The sequence below is a fragment of the Paramormyrops kingsleyae genome, chromosome 3 (assembly GCF_048594095.1).
Source record: "Paramormyrops kingsleyae isolate MSU_618 chromosome 3, PKINGS_0.4, whole genome shotgun sequence".
Lineage (NCBI taxonomy): Eukaryota > Metazoa > Chordata > Actinopteri > Osteoglossiformes > Mormyridae > Paramormyrops > Paramormyrops kingsleyae.
In genome coordinates, this window is record NC_132799.1 from 12,086,131 (window position 1) to 12,111,402 (window position 25,272).

Here is a 25,272-nt window from a genome sequence, read left to right on the forward strand (position 1 = left end):
TGTTAGGAAGTGTGTACAGCCTGCATGGGAACAATCACAAAAGCTTGCTAACCCCACGAAACCTATTCCTGTAAGTCCACTATTAGATATCACTTCCTATTACACACTTCAGCTACAGCTTTGACACAATGTAGAAGTTGAGTGCCTTATATTCCTCATTTAACGTTTAAATAAGAGCAGTGCCACTGTCACAGTCATGGAAGACTGGAGAGCAATGGAAGCGAAGCACCTTCCCACCAAGGAGCAGTGTGAGGCCTGGAGTCCCCGGCAGGTCGCCACCTTTCTTTGTCAGGTGAGCAACAGAATTGCTTTCCCCATTGGGTGGTCAGTTTGCCGTTATTTGAAGCTATAAGATTCTTATACACACACATGGGTTATAAACTGTGTGTGTGAAAAGGCCTTAGTGACCACTACAATAGCATTCAATAGGCAAATACATGTCGGTGTTAGGCCTACAATATAGCTAAGATTAAATGTGTATGATTAAATTCTGGCATTAAACTGAATTTCTTTTACATGCCATGAATAAACCCTAATACTGATTCTGTTGTCTGATACTTAATATTGCAGGAACATCAGAAAGGCCAAAAAATAGTAATAATATTTAACATATTTAATTTAATTCATTGTTAATGCCTTATTTGGATAGCCCTCCTACAGTGGATATACAGAGTATTTGTAACATATGAAGAACTCATTAGTTGAGATTCAACAATTAATATAACATTGTTTGAGTGAATAATTAAATTGAATTAAATTAGTCTAAGAATAGGTCCATGAATCATGACATATACTCTGTATACTGTGTATTCTGTTGTACACCAACAGACAGCAAAACAGCTTAATTGTTAGATCTGAATTGTTGAAATGCTACAAATCCTCTGTAGGCGGATTATCCAAATAACATATTACCAATTCATTAATGTATCTTCTTTGCCATTGAATTCGGTCTGACAGAGAGAACATTCTATACTGCATCATATCTGTTTTTACTTTCATTTTTGATTCAAATAGAATGGAATGAAAGAATGTTCTGACACTGTGAAAAGGATGAACATTGACGGACACCGGTTGCTGGTAAGATCATGTCAATGTCTGTCTTGAAATCCACAACACGACATACACACAGAATTGTGAAGGCAGCATTGTGGATTCAGAAAGTCCTACACTCTGGTTAAAACCTTTGCACACATATAAATACAAGTAAATCAATAATGAGGTAATACATTAATTAACCTCAGTATATGCAGAAGGTTATGTATGAAATTATCAGAAAACAGTAGTAAAACACTAAATAAATATATACATGTATGCTCAGGATTTTCCACAACCAAATTCTGGTGTCGTACTTTTGGAACCATTACAGAAACTTCCTTTTAACAACCACAGCCTGAGCTGTATAGGCTAACAAGGGTCTAATTGCTTGCTGTAATTTATGCTTCTAACCTCACGAATCAGCGACTGCAGGAAATTCCCTTAAACTGAAAGGAAGCTAGTTTTTCCATTTTCAAGCCTCTCTTCCCAGCTAGCCAGGTGCATGTTGTCATTCAGTTTGCCAGCAGGAATCACAGTTGTCAGAAACCTCTCAGAAATAGCGAGGACTTATTAAAAGACAATACAAATGCTGTTCTACCACATCAATGGGACATAAATGGCATAAGAACTACTACAAATAAATTTTTAGCTGCCTTTAAAGTTATACTGGAACACAAGCATGATGACTGAATTGTAAAGCAATAACTAAGAAATGAGAACTGAAAAAGAAAGATTACAAACTTGCATGTGCTTTATAGTGGAGGAGCACAAATAAAAAAATTGATGGAGTTTATCTTCCACTAAACGTAACTCAAATATACCATATCTTGAAAATTGCAGGCAGGCTGACATGAACCAAGTGGCATCATAAACTTCAGTTAATATAGAATCTCATCTGGTTCTCTGTTTACTTGGCTCTTGTCAGTCTTTTGAATAATACATGGTTTTTGATTTAAGCACAAATTATTATTGCTTGTATTGTTTGGAGCTGAGTAGCACCCCTGAGAGCAAAGAGAACGGAAAAGCAGAAGACAGTGGTGCAGGATGACAGGATATTGACAGCCATGTACAAAAAGTGTTTGTGGGAGCCGGGGAAAAATTATGATTTTTTTGTTTTTCATTAATAAGCTAGAGGCTGCTGTAATAAGAGGCGCACTTGTATTAGGACAGCAAGTGATTTGTGTAAATTAGAAGCAAAGTTTGTTTTGTCCTCAATCCATTTTTCAAGTAATACCATGGGCTGGGGTTCAAGTAACATTGTGGGCCAGGGGTGTGTTTTGATTGTGAGCCAGATCCACTTGCAGCCTATTGAGAATTCCAGGTTTATAGAAAACAAGAACTGCTTCTTCCAAAAACTGAACTAGAGTAAACGTACTGGTCCCAGAAACTCCTGAAGTAAGATAAAAAAAGTATGGAGCACTCCTGGGTTCAGGCGAGAAATAAATTCGTAATTCGTGCCCACGGTTTTGCAAACCGAGAACTCGGTTTTGCAGCAATTTGTGCGCATGGTTTTGCAATCTGTACCCACCGTTTAGCAATCTGTGTACACAGTTATGCAGTCCATACCCACGGTTTAGCAATTTGTGTGCACGGTTTTGCAATCCGTTCCCTGCTTGTTATGCTAATTGTTTTTCCTTTGTGCTACTAAAGTTTTTACAGTACTGGCATTAGTGCTACAACTTAAAGTGAGCGTGAAGTCATGGAATGTAAACACTGTGACTCTGGCATCTAGTGTCCCAGTTTTTAGTTTTGAAAATCTGGTCACCTGCCAGACAGAAGAACTGGAAACTCAAAATTGTTTTCACCCTATTTGACGCTTTATATCTGGACAATCAGTCGCGCGGTAAATGGACGTCTCCAGAGATACAAAGTTTGCCTCACAAGAAAGCCTGGGAATTTGTCGTTAACGGGGTTGGTACGGACTGCGAAACCGCACACTTTGTACCGTCTACAGGTACAAAGAATTTAGTATATTTTCACATTGACATTAATGCAGGCTTCCAGCAACTTTACTCCATGGGCTAAAAGCATTCAGCTTCCATTAATAAATTACCTAGCTAGCTAAAACTCAACTGTAAATAAATTGGTTCAATGTAGGTAAATATGGTAGCTTAAAATTATAACGTTAAGCGTTATCACAAACTAAGAGCATTGCTGGATGTACAACATTTGTAGGTACCAAAAGAAGTTCATAAGATAAAACTATGACTTAATTGCGTCTTCACATCAGAGGCCAAATCCTTAAATGCAGATATCACAACGTGCTTTGGAAGGGAAAGCTGACATGACATGACATCATAGCATTATTACTCTTCATGGCTTTGATTTGGCAGGTGCCATGGATGTACTAGCTCTATAGTCAAGGAAATTCTGCCCCTGAGCTCCAGGATTATTGGTGGTTGTTAACTTTCTATATTTTCAGCTTCCAATTCTGGCACATAATTTGATTTACGTGCCAGTAGAACCAGTAGGCTAATTTAGAGAAGCAGTGGATAAATAGTAGAATGAAAGTGCTGTTACAGTACTTCATATGTACTAAAGTAAAAGTATACCAATTTAAGAGTACTTATTAAAGTACAAATTCTGAAGAACACTACTCAGTTACATCAATGAGAGTATTTGTAATATGTTACTTTACACCCCTGATAGCATACGAGCCGAATTTTCAGAAAGGGGAGACATCAGACCGTTTGGTGACCTACACTAACATTTAAAAACAGAGTTTAAAGCATGCCACTTAAACTGGGCAAGATCTGCTGAATTGGTGAGTAAATGTGATCAAAAGATCGTGAGGTCGTGACCCGTCGCACTCCTGGGAATGTAGCGCTTACAGCACTGTGCAGGAGGGAAGGGCTTTACAGTACCTGCTGCCAATGCATATTCATGTGGCATTTATACATGAACTATCTGCTGATTTCCTGGTGCGATTTCACAGGTTTGACACACCTGGTTTTTTCCCCTCTTGGACTTTTGTTACACAGTCAAACAGCTTCTTCTTACCTGCACTTTCCAGCATTTCCAGATGATTTCCAACACAGCATAGTAAGACAAGCCCTGTGTAATTTAAGGATTCAAATGGAAAGTTGAACACTGACATTATAAGCTTCATAAGTATTCTCTGCTGCAGTTTGTCCAGTAATATTGCAGCATGTGCAAAAAAGAAATGCCAAGATATTGTAGGCCTGGCTGGATAATGATGGTTTGAATGGATTTACTTCAATGCTCTGTGGGTTATTATGTAAGTCTCAACAACATGTAATGCAGGTGGGGATGACACAATATTACAGTTTACATCCAGTAATCCTTGAACCTGGATTTGCACTCAAATAGCCATCATTTTGGCATCAAAGAAGATAATTCATATTTTTGCTTATTTTTTACCAAATGTAGGGGTAAGTGAAGCCTTTGGATTTAGGTCCAAATGACTTGCATAGTATGCACAGTAAGGTGTCCTGTTATCTATGGTCAGCAAAAGTCTGCTTGCTAAGAATATAGGTTTGGGGCTGTGTGTGTTTTCCCTTCACCTTCAGATCTGTATGATAGAAAATATACCAGTGTGTTGGCTGCGTATTGGGTTCAGAATAAAATGCTTGTCAATGATGCTGTCTCAGAAGACAGGGCTCACTAGAAAGCAAGGCTGTTGTACACCTCCAAGGCTGGGGCTTCCAGTTCTGCCTCCAGTGTTTGTGTGGAGTTGCATGCTCTCCCCATGGTGCATCCAGTTCCCTCCTGCTGTCCAAAGACATGAAGGCTAACTAGAGTCTGTCAGTTGCTCATAATATATGGTTGTGGCTGCAGGCACCCTGTGATGCATTGGCTCCACACCTGAGGTGTGGGATGGGTTCCTGGGCCACCTGTGACCCCAACTAGGATAAGTGGTTGGAAGATGGGGAGCTCTCCAAAGAAAATATCATATCAAAACTATATAAATATACAAATAAATTAATATACAACTACATATATAGCAATTTGAACAGTGCAAACTTACAGGAAAAAAATGATCCACTCAATAAATGACGCTTTTTGCAATCAAAATGACAGCAAAATATTGAGGCTTTTTAAAATTAAGATTACAAGTGACAGAGGTAAACATCACTAAATATATGACAAAGTATTACGAACAGCATGATTTATAGGGCATGTGGTACTTCTCTGTAGTAAATTGCAGTTACCGTCTCACTTGGAATCCAAACTGCCAAATGCTCTTTTATTCGTAAAAAATTTTGGCTTGGCTATATATGAACCCCAACTTTCTGATCTCAGATATTCATTTGCTTGTAGGGGAAGGACATTTATCTTTAATATTCTGGGCCATTATTTTTTCCCCAGTCTTGGAGTAAAATCATAAATTATTCAACTTCTTAGCAGCATGCGACAAGGCACTGATAATTTAGATTTTATTCATGATCAAAAGGCTAAGCTTGATTTTTTTTTTTTGTCTTACAGAAAGATTATGAGCTAATAGGGAAAAAACAAACCATTTTCTTAAAGATAAAATGATTTTATTTTTTATTAAGGATTCCTTTGCCTAAGGTAAAAAAATGACAAGATCAAGGATATTCAGCCAGTATGTCCCATAAAAAAGGTGTATAAAAATAAAATATAACACTGGCACATGTTTGTTTTTAAAATGTTCAACGGGTAATGTTTCAAATATTGCAAAAAAAGTTAGTCATATCGGTACTAGTAATGACAATAAATGTAAAAAAACTGGTAGGTTGTTTATCTCAGGTTTTCCAGTGCTGATTGATTTATGGTGATAAAATGTATAAAAGAGCCCCCTCTCTTTAAAGAAATTTATGATAATGTCTTAAAGTGTTGCATGATAAAAGATAATTATGTTAATTTCAGCAGGCACATATAAGATAAAATTATGTATTTGTCTTAAATATACAAACATTTCCACCCACAGTCTTAAAAAAGCTTGCCTTTTTCTGCAAAGAAAAATTAACGAAGTATCATAACAAGGCAGCGATGGCTGAGTCACAATATTTATTTAGAAATGTCTCCATCTATTGGTGGTAAAGAGGTATTTCAACTTATCAAATTCTCGATAAAAGTAATGTTAAAAAACAAACATCTCAATGAATATTCGTTTGATCTCCATTATAATAAGACTTACAAATACTCATATTCATGTGAATTAAAGTGTGGGTTGTACAATCAAGATCATAAAATCTGGTTTGCAGAATGCATTGTCAAATTATTGCCTGTGTTCAGAAGCAGGTAAAAATATTGTATAAAGGCGATCAACTCTTGTGAAGAATATAGAGGTTATGCAAACATAAAGTGGTAGAGACTCACAGCACTAATTCCCAAGCAGGTAGATGATTTGTTTGACTGTGCAGCTTTTAATATCCATTCATTTTCTTTGTTTCCACAGATCCTGTCACATAGAGATCTCAACAGTTTCAGTCTCATACACCAACCGTAAGTGCAGTGCATGGGAAATACACAATTAAAAAAAAAAAAAAGTCACTACCTGGTAATCCTATACATAAATAAGTGACGTGTGTCACAGTGCAGAATTAGGAAGCTGTTTAACTCCATAAATAAAAACTCTTATGAAATGTGTCATGTGATGTGACCTTTACTGCGGATTATGAGGCAATCTGGTTTGTTACTTTCATGACAAAGAGTGTTTTGGGTAAACATTAAGGACAATTAAAACAATGGCATGTACAGTGGCAGTCAAAAGTTTGGACACACTAAGTTGGCTACAAAGGAGAGTGATAGAGTGTCACATCACATGACCTGGCCACCTGACCTAAACACAGTAGAAATGGCTTTGGAGGAGTTTGACCATAGAGTGAAGGAAAAGCGACCAATGAGTGCCCAGCATATATGCGGTATCTCCTTCAGGATAGCAGGAAAAGCATCCCAGGAGGCCATCTCATGAACCTGGCGTAGAGGAGGAAATAGGGACAGACTCTGAAGCAATTGGGGTTAAGGCCCTCGCTCATGGGCCCAATGGTGGGATCACTCTGCCAACCACAGGATTTGAACTTGCATCCTTCTGAGTCCCAACCAAGGGCGTAACTTTGGCTGGAACATTGGAGGGGTTGAGGTCTCCACCCATCACGGGGGAAACATGATTATTGGGGGGGGGGGGGGTTGTATTAGCTGGTTTTGATTTATTAGGGGGGGCTACATTTTCCCAAAACTGCATTTATGTACTTTATAAAGGCATGAACATGTTTTTGTACAGTCCTTTATCTAAACTGTTAACACTAAGGTTCATAAATTCTAAGTGGGTAAATACAGTATGCATCACTTCCATTATGTCCTTTGCAGAATAAACTGGAAAACAGGACAAGTACTGTATCTGATATTGAGATTTCTTGGGCTGCATGCCTGAGTGATTTTTTTTTACCATGAGTTAATGATCATTTTGCGAAACAAGGAAGTAACAAATGCTTCTTTGTTAACTGTTCAGGCAAAAGCTGATTGATTTTAAGTTGATTTTAAGGTCGACAGATTATGTATTGAGAGATAATATAAAACACGTGAGTTTCACCATGTGGCTCTTGTCTCTGTATGAGAAATTTGATTCTGCAACTCTGTCCATGGAGCTGAATCAAATGTATAAAAGACCCTTAAGAAATAAGCACCACTTTGTACTCATGCAAACCAGTTTTTTTGGTGTCTAGGAGTCTATGGCCTTTAAAATATGTGCAAACTTGGTGATAACTTTGTGTTAAAGTCAAGGTATTTTTACTCTTAGTTATTTGAAAGGAAATGTATGGTTAAATGTTTAATTTATAATATTTTAAGATTGTGATGCTTTTTTGTTTTAACTGACCTATGTGAACAGCACTGAAGAATTTAATTATATATCATTAGCTCGATAATGTGAAAAAGGTGAAAAATTAACATAGAGGATCATTGTAACTTCACACTTGAACTATATCCTCTGAAGAAGAACCAGGTAGTACAGAAAGGAAGGTATTTTTATACACAGTAGTTCCTGTTGAAATCCCAGGAGGGTCTCTACTTGAGCACTTCACCCCAATGTCTTTGTACTGTAAGTTGTTGAAGATAAAAGTCTCAGCAAGCAACTAGATGTAAAAAAGAATTCTGTTTTTTTTTTTTTTCCATGTAATATACAGTATGTGCAGATCCCTGGGATTATAGGAAGCGTACTGGGATCCAGTGGTGTGACACACCATGTGATACAGTCTCGTAACACTTTTAGAGTCAGAGGGTGAAAAGAGGCTTTTTCTTTCAGCCCATGTGTGTACAGAAATGATGTTTCGATCTGCAACACCTTGACTGTAATAAGAAACAGTGGCATTAAGAATGTAAGCCAAAGTGAGCATGTTGCCAATAGCAGGGGGAAGCAGATGGTCGCAACAGACAAACACAAACACAGAAGTGCGTCTGTGAGTACTAAGTTATAGGTTACGTAGTCATGTGTCCCTTGTGCTTGGAAGGGTGTTTACAGATACTTCCTGTTCTGACAGTTCTGGACCATCCAACTTTCGCTCCCTCTCATGTGTCTCTTCCATCTCTTTGCACCTGTTTTCAGTGTTCAGTATAAATAGCATCATGAATCACTTGAGCAGCCAGGCGAATCTGCAGGAAGCTCAGGGCATGCAGCATGCCGTGTTTGTGTCAAGGAGGTCCCCTCTAGCAGTGTCTTTGTGCAAGCGATAGGCCAAAACGTGGGTTTAGTCTTAGAACCAAAATGAAAACTCACACTATGCCACTACATTACCAGGATGTAGTATTTTACAAGGTATCGTGACATGGAGAAGGGGAGTCATCTTTTGTTCAAGTTATTGTGTGTACCTGTAAAGTCAGACTGTTAACATATCAGTTTAAAAAAACATATGTAGGCTTAATATTGAAGTGATTCCAGCAAGGGCTGAATTTTGACATGAGAGCAGTACAATGGCTTGTACTGATGATGTGTACTGTAGGTACAGGAAGTGTGGCAATTCTAGTGGTCTTGCTGTGGGGTCTTCATAGGAAGTCAGAAGAACGCTGCCGGAATAGCAGAGTAGAGTCACTGGTATCAGAATCAGAACTATTTTGGTGGGATGTATAGCTCATACATGCTCTTTTGGTACAGCAGTCACTGGGAGACGATTAAGCCCTAGTCAAGTCACCATGTTAGTATAAAATGACCAACCAATATGTACCTTTGTTTCTGTAATGGTTACCCTGTATCGATCCTCATGAGCATTTTTTTAGCTATATAATTTAAGTTAGTAATCTGGACAAAAGCATTGGCTAACTAATTACGAACCCAGTTAGCATTTGGCAAACTTATGTTTAAGAGAATAGGAGAGAAGTTTAGGGACTGGGACGTGTTTTTCTACCTATCTAACAATATAGAGCATACGTATGCTTTAATTTTTGCCTTATGTTTTAACATAAAATTTCTCTTTTCGCATGATACCCAAATAACATTAGATTGGCCAAAATATTTAATAATAATAATAATAATAATAATAATAAATGTATTACTATTTTACATACACACACACACACACACACCACTTTTAATTCAGGGAATACAGTGTGAAGTCGTATAAAAGATTCGTTCAAGACGGTTTAATACAAACTAGCTGTGTGAGAACTTTGAGATACTATACTAATTATTGTGAAATTTTCCTATCTGCTTTGCAGCGTTAAGTTGAAAAAGGAGAACTATTCGTTTTGTTTTCGGTTGCCAAAAGAGTGCCAGAGCAGACCATTAAGACAGTCATACAGGCTACTGCAAGGTTTCAAGATTCACTTAATTGTAGACTAACTGTAAAAACTATAGTGTCGTGTAACTACACAGAGGAAGTGCAGAGGAAATTTGATTAGCCTATGGGTAGGACTCGTGGTTATTGACTTGTAGGGTAACGCTTATTTCCAATAAAGCCGCCAGTAGTGGCATGAACGCCCATGCCAGCTCCAGCGCGGGGTGGGGCGGCTATAAGGAGCGGCGATCGCAGGGAGGCATCCAGGCTGCGCGACTCGTAAAAGATGGACAAGCTTAGTAAATTTACGGCTCCCGCATCGGAGAAAATCAGGTACGGCTGGATTAACATTCGTGGAATTTAATCAGAGTTATTTTCCTTTAAGTTTATATACTTTATATACTTAAGTTTATATCGCGATGTTCCTGTTTTCCGATGTTTGTCTTCTAAGTTGACGAATCCTTGATTGATGTTGTGAGAGTCACGTGAAAGAGTTGATTTAAAATAACAAAAGCAAGAAATACACTCTTTCCTTGTGTATTATAAGGAAAAGATTTGTTTTTAGACACATGAAAGAAAACGGTAATATTGTGTAACTTCGTGTTCTGCTTGTGTGAGTGCAGTATATTGGGTTAATAACATAACTAAACGTATACAGTGTTAGTTCAAAGCTCGTGGTATTTAGTCTTCAAATCTAAGTTGATATATATAAAAAATGTTTCAAAAGAGATATTAAATATATGTGCAATGTATGTAGAATATGGTAGTGTTGTAATTTGTATAAACGCAAAATAATTACCTTTGGGTATTGCCTGCAAGAGTCAACTTGGTATAATTATGTGTTTAAGCTCTCTGTGTCTGCAGTTAAATGTTCTGTCAACAGAACCAACCACCTTTCCAAATTTATATATTAAAAATGTGTGATATTCTTATCAGCATTATATTTACAATAAGCGGTTATTACTTTTTTATCTATGTTTTGTTTGCGTAGATACAAAGACATACAGTAAACATACTCAGTATTTTGGTTTAAAAAGTACTGAGCAAAACTGGCAACATAGAACCTGCTATGAGAAATGTAATATATCAGATGTTGCTTCATGATGTTTTCTTAACCGTTTGAAAGTTATCAGCAGTTGTTCTTCAAAGGGAAAGGTTCAATTTGAGACGTAAATGCTATACACCCAAAGGGAATCTTTTTATTAACGCATGGCCACGTTTAATTGTCAAATTATGTGTCTTTCAGGCAGCTTCAAAAGATGGTCCAGGACATAAAGAAAAATGATGGAAGCATCATTAACAGACTGAAGAAGTAAGTTTTGGTGAATTCCATTGTGTGCGGAGACTTTAGGTTTGTGGTTTGCTGGGTTAGGCATCTGTGCCTCTGATCAGAAGGCTGTTGGTTCAAGTCCCATAATCGGCAGAGTAGTCGCATTGTTGAGTACTTGCACAAGACCCTTCACCCTGGGAAAATACTCCAGAGGCCCTATATAAATAGTGGAACCCTATATACACATTTCTCTTTGTGTGTGTATAGATTATGTTTTTATTACATTGTGATGACCAAATGTCTGTTATTTTGACATTGTGGGGAGTTTTCAGTTTCCCACAAAGATCTGTGAATGCAATCAAAAAATTAAAAATGCCCAAAGTTTCATATCTAGTTTGGTTACACATAGTTAAGATTAGGGCTGGGTAAGGGTTAGGGTTGTCATTTTTGGGATTAGGAATGAAATGAAATGAATAGAAATAGAAATGAATGGAGAATCTCCACAAAGATAAATTGACAAACGTGTGTGTGTGTGTGCGTGCACGTGTGCGCGTGTTTGCCTCAAAAAAAGACAGCAAGATGATTCATGTGAAAATGAATGAATTCTGGTGGCCAAGTATTATTTCAATTATCACTCAACTAGTTTGATTATCCCTTTAGAAGAACTAGATAATCTGGAAATGAAAAATATAAGCTAGTTACTTTTATCCTGAACCAACCAGCCTTGGTTTATTTGTTGCTGAAAAAAAGTTCCATGAGTTTGGACTTATTTAAAACATATTATGGACATTTTACTTTGTGAGGTCATTGTGAATGCTACTTTGTATGTGAGTTTTAGTTGTAGATGTTTCTGGAATTTCAAGAAGAGAAAACTAGAAGATAGAAGACAAGATGAAACCTGTCGAGGAGTAATTCCTCTTTTCTCATAATTATCACCTGATATTGCAGATGTCTGTTACATAGTGAAACTGGAGCAACTGAAAATAGATGCAGAGAAATGTTGACAGACTGAATATTTTCCAGTCTTACATTCTGTTGTGTTAGTGGGGATGAGAAGCTTATAGTACTCAATCAGGAAGGAGTATTTGTGTGATGTTTAAAACTACATACTGTAGACATTTGGGATATTATAGAATATTGCACTTCCAAATATAATTTCACCCATTCTTTATTCAATATATAGGTTTCAAAATGAGCAAGCGGCTTTCATTCGGAAAACGGGGAGAAGTACATGGGACCGGTATGATCAGACTTGGCTCACATTATACAGAACTGTCTTCTCCCTGCCTAATCTGTCCTAATTGATTGTTGTAATTTCCCATGATTAAGTGCTAGACAGCACCTGGCACGTGTCTAGCCCGAATACTACAGTCTGATTCCAGGATTTTGAAACACAGACACTGTGTGTCATAATGGATGACAAAACTACAGAGTCATCATTCTTATGAACAGGCCACAATATCTGCTTCCTCGATAAGTGTTTGTACAGCAAATAGTGCAGCACATTTTGGCATAGATGCCATTAATCAAAAACTGTTCAAAGGTAGGGGAAAAAATCCTACACTTGAAAATTAATTGACTGGCTGTTGTTTAACAAAAGGATACCTGTGGGGCATTATGTAGCTGGTTCAGTGCCATAACCAAAATGATACAATGTAGGCTATAATACTGACCCTAGAGTAAACATTCCAAATGATTTAATGATGTAATCTCCAGCCAATAAAAGGGAAGCAGAATGTGTTACAGTCATGAAGGGAAATGATATTGTATACTTCAGGTGTAGATCATCAACTAGCATTCCAGTGACAGAGAGTAGAATCAAAGAAGGAAGGAATCAACATTCTTAGCAGTGTAGCGACTAACAATAGTTATGCAAATGTAAAATGCTATAGCGAGATATTTACTGTAATGTAGAAGTAGTCTTTCTGTGTGAACAACAACATGGTATTGTGTAATATACATCATTTACATTAGTTGGTATGTAGCCAAAAAAAGTTCTGGTTTAGCTTTTCTGAACATGTCTTTAGAAAATTAATAGCGTTTTTAGATGGTTTTCACTTTCACTGGCACTTGCACTTCTAATGGGAAATAGCAATCCAGCATACTTTATATTTGCCAGTTAAACCTATTTAAAAAAATTGACAGCAATAAGATATGATCCCATGAATCCTTATACCTGGTCATTATCTGCCCTCATATTTCCAGGATGCCATCCTCATTCATAAATAAATGATTTAATATATCAGTGAACAATATCTGTGTTTCATGTGGTCTGCTGTCCTCATAATCTATGACTGCCACAAAATGGAAACATGTAACAAGGTCTAATTCATTATTATAAATGTATCTTTTAAATGCAGATTAAAAACTAAACGGCCACCAAGGATACCAAACAGAGACTATAATCAAGGTGAGACACTTGAAACAGCAAACAGTATTATTGTTCTACTGGTCTTAATACATGTACAATACAGCTTGCATCATTTTTGCGCTCAATATTCAGAAGAATTATCACATTTGTCTTTTTTTTTCCAAAATTGCATTTAAGCAAACAAAACATAACAAGCCTAGATAACAAAAACTTGTTTCCAGTTTTATTTTTATTCAAGAATTATTTTTTGAATAACATGGAAACTGCTAAGAAGCATTAGCTAAATTAGTTGTCAGTGCACAGTGCTGTGTTAAAATGTAATGCTTATTGTTTTGTTTGTCTGCTGCAAATTGTAGATGACAATCCAGAGGAAGCTCAGTCATCAGGATCAGAGTTTGTAAGTTTATGTCCATTTCTGAATATGACTATATTATTCACAGAAATATAGTGCCACATGCATACATTACATTCCTACAGTCCCTCATTACAGAAGAAACTAAGGCGCAATGGCTTTGTAAATCCAGCAAACATTTTCAAGCAACATTAGCTGCAAAATGCAGCATGAGTTACAAAATGAAATCATAAAGAGGATGCACTCAAAAAACATCACATACATATAATATGAATGCCATGTCTATAATAATCTATGAACACATTCATAGCACATTATGATGCATTCATGAACCATTATAAACATGAATATAGATACAGTCGTCCCTCGCCATTTCGCGCTTCGACTTTCGCGGCTTCACTCTATCGCGGTTTTTTCAAATACATTTATTCATTAAAAAGTTGATAGACAGTGAAAATGATACAGCATGCGCTCGATTGTCTGAGTCAATTATACACCTAAATTACAATTAAAATTAAAATTACTGTACGTATGGACTGTACTGTATTCGAGCACCCCCGCAAATCCTTCAACGCCAGGTGCAGCCGAATAATAAAGAAATAAAGAATCCTACTTCGCATAAATTCATGTCTGGAACGGATTAACCGCGATAAACGAGGGACTGTATTTATAAAAAGGCACACATTATAGCCATGTTTGTCATACATTATGAATGCTTTATGAAGCTCTAATCTGTAATGTACTGTAGATACCTTCTTCATGCAGTGCATCCTTAATTTTTATCCAGACCATTATAATGCATTATGAAGGTATTATATTGCATTATAGACGAGAGCTTATGGGGTATTATAGTCAACACTATAAACTATGACTGTGAAAAGAAGATGTTGTAATGCTTTCTTAATTCTTATACTGACCTTATCTGTTTATGACAGTTCTATGGAAACAAAAACAAAATGGTTATTTCCATCTTCAAGGCTTGAGTGTTAAAATGGGAGATAAACTTCACCCACAATCTTTCAATGCAAACATAACAAAGCAAATATACCTACTTTTAGTCTATAATCATTAAGCTCTTTCTGGTTGTTACTTGAAGAACAATATGGGAAACATTTTGTTAAATGTCTTTGCTCGGAGTCAGGGTATGAAATCAGTTAATATGAAAATGGTCAGGGAATGTATAAGTTTGAGTAGAAAATGAAACTATAGTTTAATTGAAACATGTCTAATTTTGAAGAGGCTGCAGATGTGATATATAAGAACAAGACTGAATTGCACACAGTCCCTGTGGTTTGTGGGCAGGGAAGTTATTTTCAGGTGCTGAACGCCAGCAGTGCTGATGCTTGTGGTCTTTGCAGGACAGTGACACATATGAGGACCCACTGGAGAACCAAGATGACAGTTATGAACCTCCACCCTCTGAGATCTCCAAGAGAACATTCTTGTCAGCCTCACCTCCATATTTCCCAAAGGGGGAATACTTGGGTAAATGGGTCGCACGCCCCCAAAAGTTTAAACACAAGCAAGGATGCCATTAGAGATTTTGGGCCCCATGAAAGCATGACATACTCGGTCCCCAACACAGACCATGGGTAACACTTTACTTGACAAGGCACAACTGATATTACTTAAGTATTAATTAACCACAAACTAAGTCTTAGTTACATATTGATCTCATGTTAATTCATCAATCATCAATCGTGACACGTGTTTTATCTCTAGCAGTTACTGTGTTTGCTACTATATCTAATTCTGTAAACATTTGTGAACTACTGAAGGAACTACTGAAAGACCAAGTAATGAATAACACTAGTGAAATACTGATCTCATGTTTGTTCATCATTAATGAATTGTGATCTATCTGATCTCAAGTAGCAACTATATTTGTTCATGATTTGTTCATAATTTGTACTTAAGTAGTAACTGAGTTATTACTAAGTATTTGTGTTCCGTCAAGTAAACCGTTACCCAATTATGTTCCAGATTTTTTCAGGGGCCTTGGAATTTCCCCTCTAAACACCAACCCTGAACATGAAACTAAACCACCCACCACTGTTCAATTTAGAAGCAGGCACAGTCCTCTCCATTCCCTTTAATTTAATGATCTTTGACATATATCACTAAACGAATGTGATAAATTCAGTGGTAATGTGGTAATTCAGCCATACTGTTGTAACAATCATACAGCATTTCAGCAATGCACTTGCTACACTGCGTGTCATGCAGTGGTGAATGGTAGGGCCACTCATTCAAAGCCCTCAGCCTGGACACATTTGATCAATTTGGTTTGTTACTGACTTTGTAATGATCACAAATAACAGATTGACAACTTTCTTAGATTAGCTAGCTATATATACTATATATGTACTATATGATGTTTAAAATGCTGATATTGGATGTTTAAAAAGTTCTGCTTTCTCTGTACTCCAGACAGCCGAGACAGTCGCCGTGGCAGGACAGGCCAGCCCACTCGGAAAAGCCATCCAGCTCATGTGATCGAGAGCGATGTAAGTAAACTGCTTTTCCTCTTTTCATTGTTGAAATATTAGATATTATATCTCTATATTCATGTATATTTCAACCAGCGTAATGCTTTGCACTGAAATTCTGTGCAAATGTGGTATGTCTTGGTCTTATTTATATATTCTGTGCAGGGTCACTGAGAATTTCAGGAAGTAATAGGGTGACTAATGTTGCCAATTTATAGTTAAACTGGCAACTGAAATTTCCTGCTATATGAAATTTGCTGAACTACATGCTTGGTATTGCAATTCTTTCACATTTGGTGAATTAATTTTGTATTGATTTTCAAAATACTATATACAGAATACAAATATTAACAAAAAAATATAAAAAGATATTAAATAAGTTTTATTTGTATCATTCTATATTAACTACATAACTATCATATAATTTAATATAAACAGTTTTATTATAATAATATAACTGTATTTAATAAAATATGCTACCTGGATTCACATTATTTGGTTCTAGATATCCTTGCTGTTGAATTACAAAGATTTGTGCAGGGTGAAAAATTCTTTGCTGATAACATTTTTTGTAAGCCCAAGAATTAGAGTGCTGCACTAAAACATTCATTTCACGTAGTAATAAACTGAAACCCAAATTATAACTCTAAATTGGCACTCTGAGTTAAGCTGTTCTGACTTAAAAAGAGGCAAGTTCTAGTCATGAATTTCACATTTAAATAAAAATGCAATGCAATAAAAACACAATACCTGAACTTTGCCATTATACCATTTCATAGAATTTCACAAATAATACCTGATTTACACTGTCATATTTACAAAACTGTACATAAGCTGGAAAACAATTTGATATACATACATTAACACATTTACCGAAATAAAATGTACCTCATTCAACAGCTTTAATTTGTTTACCCATGAGAATGGACTCATGCAACTGAACACAACTAAAAAAAAAGCATTTGTCTATCCAGGAGGACTATATTAAACCAGAGGATGAAGATGATAATTACATTGATCCAACAGCAAATGCTGTTTCAGGTAAGAGACTGGGGTGGGTAAAGGAAAGCTAAGAAGAGTTTTATGTTCAGTTCATATCAGTGAGATATACTGAGAAGTGTAGACTGATTTCCATCTATGGAATGCTAACATCTCCCTACATGTATTTTAAGAATGAAAAATTGCACCTACCCACTGAACAGTCTCAGTGAAGCGATTGAATATGAATTAGAAACATGCATGAAATGCACTGTCCTCCCTGCAGACATCCATAGAGCTAAAACAAAGGTACAGAACCACTCAGTCATCACTGAAGCAGGTGACCGGTCGCACAGCCCAGGTATGTGTAACTCAATGACAGTCTGTACAGCTTCTGTAACTGGTCAGCAATAAATTAGCCCAGCATTTGGTATAAAACTGCGAATGTCTGTTGTCAAGGAAATACAGATGCATATTTTAGAGATTCACTAACACTAAATCTAATCAGAACTGATAATAATGTTCCACAGATTAATGAAACCATACACGTTTGCAAAGCCAGATCTTTTACTGTCTTTCTTTTTCATTATTCAATTACACAGATGTGTATGAAGTACCGGATGTAGAGGTGGGTTTCCCTGTTGGATTTTATGATCCATTTTAAATGACAGACAGAGGATATAAAACTATATCCTCCTGAGACCCAAGGAAAAAAGTGTCCTTCAATTTTAGGTTATTTGTCTTTGGAGGAAATAAGACATCTTACAATTTTTCAAATTTATTTTCATTTTTAATTTCACAGCATGCCCTCTTTAGTGTACAACAAGAATAAATATGTTTCCTTACATCAGTGAAAAGATAGATGCAAAAACAAAATGTCCACTACAATGGACATAAATGAATGGGTGGGGTCTCAGGAGGTTATGAAACAGGAGTGCAATAATAATGCAAAAAGCACAAAAAACAGACATTAATATATAAACAAACAAATTGTATCGTAGAGCTGCTGATTATTATATGTATGGTTTTACTTAACCTGGTCATTGACTGTGTAGACACTGACACAGAATACTGTCCAATACAGTTTGGGCCTGTAGGGAGGCATAATCCAATCTTGTGCTGTGATTCTTGTGCTGTGAGTCAGAGCTTGGAATGACATCACACTCAAGTTAACTGCGTTCCAGTACAAAGTCGGAAAGCCATTTAACTAAACCAGTTCTAGCCAGATTGATTGTTGGCCATTGTTAGCAATACCAGTTAATAACAATGCGTTATGTGGTATTTTGCACATACGAAAACGGTAGCAACATTCCCCCAGATAGAGCTTGAACAGTACTGTGTGTATGACTGATTTAATGTCACGCAAATAAGACAGAATTGCAAATAAACAGTGCATAACTACAGCTATCATTTCTGTTGATGATGGGAGCAGCCATCTTGAATTCTGAGGTCGGGCTTGTAGAGGTTCCTCCGACTTTCCAAGTGGGAAATCTAACTTCAGGGGGCGTTCCAGTTTAAATTTCAACTTCATAGTTCGAATGGAAGGCAGCATAATAGCCACTAGTAAAAAGTGAAGAGGCTTCAGGTCAATCCTGACAAAAGGCCTGAGCTGTTAGCAAACTTTCAAGGGTTTTCATGATATATGATGTCAAAGCTAATCCTTATGCACATTGGGCAGACTGTACAATGCAAAAAGTCTTCCACAGGTCCAAGCTCAAATAAAGGGTTCTGACACTATTAAATTAGGGTGACCAGATAATCCATGTCAGGGAGGACACTCTGAGCTAGGACAGGAATTGTAAATTACCATTTCAATTAAAAGGACCTGGATTTCACTTGAGCACTGAGCTCTTGCTGTGTGCTGATTGGTCAGTCTCCTATAATCATGCATGTGTCACTAATGCTAATGTGAAACAGCTGGATGAGTCTTTCAGTCAAGGAAACAAACCAGTCAAAGCACAAGAAGAGCTGAACTATTTAGCCGAGCACAGGAGCCTTTCAATTTGAAAGTAGTTTGTAAAACCCGAAGTAGCTCAAAGTGTCCTCCCTGACATGGATTATATGGTCACCCTATATTAAATAGCTCACGGGTTGTAGCTTTCTAGTTTGGTCTTTATATAGTCCACAATGATGCACGTTCTTTGGTAATGAGCAGGGCTTGAGGTTACAAAGTATAGGTATGTTGTCTGAGAGGTAGAAGGAGGGAGATGGGGCTGGTTTACACTTACTGCCAATGTACCATAGTCACAGAGCATATAGACCATGTTTCAGTCCTATGTCGGTGACTCCAGCTTTGCAAGGACTGCTTTGTTATTTCACTAAGCTTCTTTTTAACTATGTCTTTACACCCTTAACCGCCCCCTTATGTCCAGACCAGAATGCCCTCTTCTTCCTCAGTCCTTCACAAATCTGATCCTAGTATAATGCTACACTAGAAGACTTTGAAAAGCCTCTGAAAAAAACTTTTTAAAGACTGAAGTCTGACACCCTCTTACATATGAAGACAATGTGTCATTAGTCACAGAGTTTTTATTTTTGTCAACGACTATGATTTTGCAAAGACTGGAGATCTTGCAGGTCATCAGTTGCAAGATAGCAACTACATTCCTTTGAGATTGTTTCTCATCATGCTCCTGGTGGAAATTTACAGGAACAGGAAAACAGATAGAGTAGCAGTTTTTGGCCACAGCTGCTTCTGTGTGTGCAATGGTTTGCGGTAATAAAACAGTGAAAGAAAGAAAAGACACTGAAGAATACGGACACAACCTTGGTTGAGGGAATAGATTTCATTTTATATATTACGTATTTCATTATTTTCCGTGTTATAATTCTATGTCATTAGAGTGGTTCAATTTTACATAAATTTCAGTTATTTGCTTTATACTTTATAGTGCAGTAATTTGTAACCATTTTGTTGCTTCCTGTTTGGTGCTTAGTGGTTGTTGACAATATCTATGTTACTATTTGCATGAGTCAGGACTAAAGACCTATGAAAATATTAAACACTTATGATTTTATTGGAACGTCAAGACGTGAAAAAGAGTGACTTAAGACAGCTATCCTGACCGTGTTACACCATGTTAAACGATTGCGATGACAAGAGCATGCCACAACTCTATGGAAACCCTCATGATTTCATGCTGATATTGGAAATTTGTCTGTGACAGTGAAATCCTTTGAAATGTCATTTGGTTTAATAGGTACAATAGACATTGTGGGTCATTACTGTGTAATTGTAATATCACCTGTTCTGTTTTGTAATATTATACCTGTTTTTTTTTTTTTGGAGGAAAAGGAAATGTGCACATTAAAGACCAGGTCAGTATTAATTAAACAAAATGCAATGAGTAAAAGCAGAGCTGGGCAATTCTAGTAGAGTATTTAAATAATGTCTCTGGTCACCTGACTGGGATAAATGGTGGACAATGGATGGATGGCTGGATAAACAGTTCCTGATTAATATCTGAAGCATCAAGGTGATATAACTTTATATTTCATCGGTTCAGACTGAGCTAAACCCCACACACACTGTAATTTTGATGTGTCAGCCTACTGTAGGTAGGCTCAGTGGGTTAAGCCTGTGTGCTTGTAATCACAAGGTTGCAGGTTCAAACCCAGCCTCCGCATGTCTGTGGCTCCTTCAGCAAGGCCCTTAACCCCTCTATTCTGGACTTCTAGTCAGTTTAGCTCAAAAAATGGGGTAACTATGTCTTGTATTGTATAAAGAAAGTAATTTGCAAGGAATGTATCAGAGGATTGTGGCTTTTGGTGCAACCAGACTAGCATGTGGGGGATTGCAGATAAAGGGTTTAATCAGGATTAAAAAGGGTGCTTTAAAATTGGGGAAATGTATTAACAGTCCTTGGATACACCAAAAACGTATGCATTTAAATTTTAAGCATGAAAACAGGAATCTTGCTTTGGAATCTTGCAAGGAATCTTGCTTTGGTTAATGATAACCATTTATTTACTACTTGATACTATGTTTACATACTTTACTGATATGTAAATTAATGTTAAATAAATTATATATTCCATACAAAATTTTATTTACAACAGTAAACAGTAAGATAAAATAAGAACAATGTGTCATACGCCATTTCACAATAGTGTATTTTTTCTGTTTTCAATAACCAAGAAACCGTACTGCAAGTGTCCCACCTGTGGCCAGCCCAAGGTATGACAGGCTTTGCAATGTCATGTGGAAAACAATGACCTAGTCATTACCTAGTCCTAGTACACACATTGCTGTGACAATTTATATTGGACATTGAATATTTATTCTGTATTTCATTTTTTATTTTTAGAGATATATCAGTTACTATTCTATTGTGGATAAAGGCTACATGTAGGTTATATTTTTACACAATTTGCTAGTGTTGTGTTTCAGATGAGATGTGCCCAGTACATATAATGGCTTAATTTAGACATAATTTGAATAATTTGAGTATGTCTAATATATTTTGACCTGATGTAATAGATGTGTAAGCATTTAACTCTGAATTTCATTAGTAAAAAAAAATCCTTTGAAACATTAAACAATTGTTTTCCACTTTCTCCCTCAAGAATGCTTTTAAAGAACAAGCCCACAAGTCCAGTAAGTGAAGGAGATGCGCTTCTGCACAACATATGAGCAAATTTATTCAAAATACATCGTGCGATCAGAGTATTGAATATTAATTGCATTTGATCTGTTCACAGTTTTTAAATACTTGTGGTTTTTAACTACCCCTAAGTACACCCTGCCATTGCAAATGTTATTTGTAATGTGCCATTTTTCCCTCAGGAATCATTGGACGAGGATGAATATGAAGTCTGTGACGCAGCTGAACGTATGTTGATACAAATACAAAAGGACACTATGTCCATCTTTATGGCCTTAGTTGAATTATTTGCACACTCAAACCAGTTGGTTGTAAAATCTTACGTTCAAGTGTGCAGCTTTGATAAGATCAATGTATTTTTCCTGTCAGAAATATCCTAATTTAAGAGCTATCCTGTAATTCATAGGAGATACAGAAACAAATTCCTCACCGCGCAATAAATTTGTGAAGCAGGACGAGCCCATTTTGGCATCAACCAAAGCTCCGATTCCACGGCCCAGGGAACAGTCAGTGACATCTTGTTCTGTGATATTCTCATATTCTCTGTGAATTAATTAGATTATCAGGTAATAAAGTGATATACTTCTCAGATCAATCTTCTATCTTTTTTTTACAGAAAGAAACCAAATATCCCACTCAAGCCGGTAGTATTGCTGTCTGCTCAATACCACTATAAATAAATTTGTACACTAAATATGATAAATTAATATTTTTTTTTGTCTTTTGGCAGAAATTATTAACATCTGATGCAGAGAGTGAAGGTAAAAATAGAATTTAGAATCTGATTATAGCAAACATTTGTAAACTCCAGTTCTTCTGCAAATGGTTAAACATACTTCAGTTTCACATCCTGCATGGTAGCCTACTTTCTTTGACCATATACAACTTGTACATATTGTTTGACTGTGTTTACCCAGATAAATTATGTGACATGTTCCGTCATATGTTGCTAATCCATAGACAGACCCGTGGTGAATGTCCAGCCCTCCTTGGCTGCATGTCCATCATCTAACGTCACACTAAAAAGGTAATTTGCTGAAAGCGTGTCATATCCTCCAGATTCATCTTTGTCCTTTGTAAAGGACATTATGTTATTGCTCATATCACACAAGCTATACATGCCACTCTATTAGGTGGTATTATTCTTAAAAGAGGACAGTTAAGGCTTTAAGATGGCATCACATGCGGGGGTGTGGCTTTGCCAATCTCCTCTTCCTGCCAAACCAAAAGTCAGTGTTTTTTTAAAAAAAAAACTTTTTTCCCTGGATCTCAGGAGGAAACAAAAAGTGTGTAACACGCTTTATCACTTTTTATCAGCATTCATCCTGTCATCAGAAGCAGTACCATCAACCTGTCTGCCATCAGCTGCCTACCATACACAATTAGGATATTAAAATTTGGACTGTAAATTATTATATTGCCATTGTGTTCTTTTGACTCTGCCGGTGTTTGACTTTTCCCATGGTCTCACCCTTTGAGTTTGGAACCTCCAAAGGTTTCATCCTTTTAGGAAATTTTCCTTGCCACTGTCTCCTCTGGCTTGCTCACTGGGAGCTTTATGCAGGGATAAAGTAAAGTACTTTGAGACAATGTAATGTTGTGAAAATGTGCGAATTGAATTGAACTGAAATGAACTGAGTTTAATTAAATTGAACCTTACTGAATTGAATTGAATTGAATTGAATTGAATTGAATCAGATCTTGGCCTTAACAGAAGTAAGTCAGAATCCACTGGCTAATCCCTTTCTTTCCATAGGTCTGGCTTATCGCAGGAGAGTGCCTCTCACAGTAAGTAAAGTGACTAAGCCCAGATGCAGTGTGACCTGTTTCTTGACTTCTGCCACCGTAGTTGGTCTCTACATATTTGCACTGAGTTTCAAATTAGTTTGAGTTGTTTGAGTTTGAGTTGTTGGAGTCCTGTGTTTCCTCTGCATCAGCATTCTTCGTAAACAGAGGGAACATGCCCCTACCCCAAAGAAGGTCCAGCACAGAAGAAAAGGTGAGCTTTGCAACCCTCTTATGGCTTTGTACCTTTACCCAACAGTCGTACATCACCTTGGTAAAAGGTCATAGCAAGCATTGTTGTATCAACTATATCTTTGGTGATGCTACTTTGCCGCCTGCTCTACCGCCTCAGCCCAGATAACAATGTGACTTCAATCGCTCCTTTGGCTTTATTCTCAATGTCTGCCTTATTTAATTGAAAGTTAAAGAATAAAGTGGCTGAAAATGTAACACAATAAAACGTATGTGTCATTGGAATGTAGTTTTCTATGTACCAACCAGTGGTGCAGCATGTAAGTTAGTAGAGTACCATTCTGGTTTTGTATGGTTCTTCTACACATTTCCATGGCATATTCTACGAACAAATGCATTCAGTTTTGCATAGTTCTCACTTGAATATGATATGCTCATATAAATTCACATAAGAAAAGTCACAATTTCGTGATCAGAAACATTGAATGCATGGCCACAATACAAAACTTTCACAGCTTGACACAGACAGGTGTGGTAAAAGTGACCTTTGTCATCTCAGGATGCAGGTGTCTACCAGAAAGCCTGGTATGCAGGAGCATGCGATCGCAAAACAGCAGAAGACGCATTGACGCACACAAATAAGGTAGAGGTGGTTCAGTCTAAGAAGAATTATATTATTAATTTACATGCATAAAAAGAAAAGGTACAAAGCTGCATTCTGAGGACATCTATAACTACAAGGTCGTTAGGTAACCCTTTACTTGAGGGGCACAAATAGCTTAGTTAATCAGTTACCACTCAAGAACAAATCATTAACTAATATAGTTCCTGCATGAAATATATGATCCATCATGATTCATTAATGGTGGACAATCATGGGATCAGTACGTAACCAACACTTAGTTACTAGTTAATTAATGCATTAAATAAGCATGTACTACTACATTATTTGTGCCCCTTCAAGTGTTAATAGTTGTCATGACTAAACAATTACTTGCATTTAGGTGATTCTTCTAGTTTTATATGCGTATGGCAGAAAAGATTTGTAGTCGAATTTGTAAACTGGGAAATGACATTGTGGATTGAGATTTTCCATAATATCACTGTTCAAATCTGAGTTGTAATGATATGATATTGTCATTCCAGGATGGGTGCTTCCTAGTGAGAAAGAGTTCTGGCCAGGATGCTCAACAGCCATACACTCTGGTGGTATTCTATAAACGGAGAGTCTACAATATCCCAGTACGATTTATACCGTCTACACGCCACTATGCTCTGGGAAGAGAAAAGAAAGGGGAGGAGGTAAGAAGATCATTCAAATTTACTGAATTTATATGAAGGACGTTTGGGAGATGCTGTTAATATCTGTTAATAAAGAATAGAAACAAATGCTCCATTGCGGCAAATGTCATGTCTAGTGTGCCTCTCTTCTGCTTGATAAATTGAATCGCAAAAAATTCTGGCTACTATATGTGGCTATACTTCTTCAGACGTGTCAAGCAG

The 25,272-nt window shown here is 36.8% G+C and overlaps 1 protein-coding gene across 3 annotated transcripts in view; it reads left to right on the forward strand.

The window, feature by feature from the left end:
- blnk (B cell linker) overlaps positions 1–25,272 on the forward strand; it is a 25,761-nt gene continuing 489 nt past the window's right edge. Inside the window, exons 1-25 of one of the 3 annotated variants that reach the window (XM_023824140.2) lie at positions 1–70; positions 176–292; positions 1,015–1,077; positions 6,419–6,465; positions 10,975–11,040; positions 12,182–12,238; positions 13,359–13,408; positions 13,726–13,766; positions 15,080–15,206; positions 16,152–16,228; positions 17,185–17,251; positions 17,475–17,549; positions 17,791–17,816; positions 20,478–20,506; positions 21,327–21,365; positions 21,755–21,785; positions 21,975–22,020; positions 22,199–22,298; positions 22,409–22,436; positions 22,523–22,553; positions 22,753–22,819; positions 23,549–23,580; positions 23,730–23,791; positions 24,329–24,412; positions 24,916–25,071. In XM_023824140.2, coding sequence (XP_023679908.1) covers positions 197–292; positions 1,015–1,077; positions 6,419–6,465; positions 10,975–11,040; positions 12,182–12,238; positions 13,359–13,408; positions 13,726–13,766; positions 15,080–15,206; positions 16,152–16,228; positions 17,185–17,251; positions 17,475–17,549; positions 17,791–17,816; positions 20,478–20,506; positions 21,327–21,365; positions 21,755–21,785; positions 21,975–22,020; positions 22,199–22,298; positions 22,409–22,436; positions 22,523–22,553; positions 22,753–22,819; positions 23,549–23,580; positions 23,730–23,791; positions 24,329–24,412; positions 24,916–25,071 — 1,497 coding nt within the window. In that variant the 5' untranslated portion in view covers positions 1–70; positions 176–196. Of the gene's footprint in view, positions 71–175; positions 293–1,014; positions 1,078–6,418; positions 6,466–9,702; positions 10,062–10,974; positions 11,041–12,181; positions 12,239–13,358; positions 13,409–13,725; positions 13,767–15,079; positions 15,207–16,151; positions 16,229–17,184; positions 17,252–17,474; positions 17,550–17,790; positions 17,817–20,477; positions 20,507–21,326; positions 21,366–21,754; positions 21,786–21,974; positions 22,021–22,198; positions 22,299–22,408; positions 22,437–22,522; positions 22,554–22,752; positions 22,820–23,548; positions 23,581–23,729; positions 23,792–24,328; positions 24,413–24,915; positions 25,072–25,272 lie in introns of those variants that run through there. The other 2 variants (XM_023824142.2, XM_023824143.2) reach the window with 2 other exon arrangements.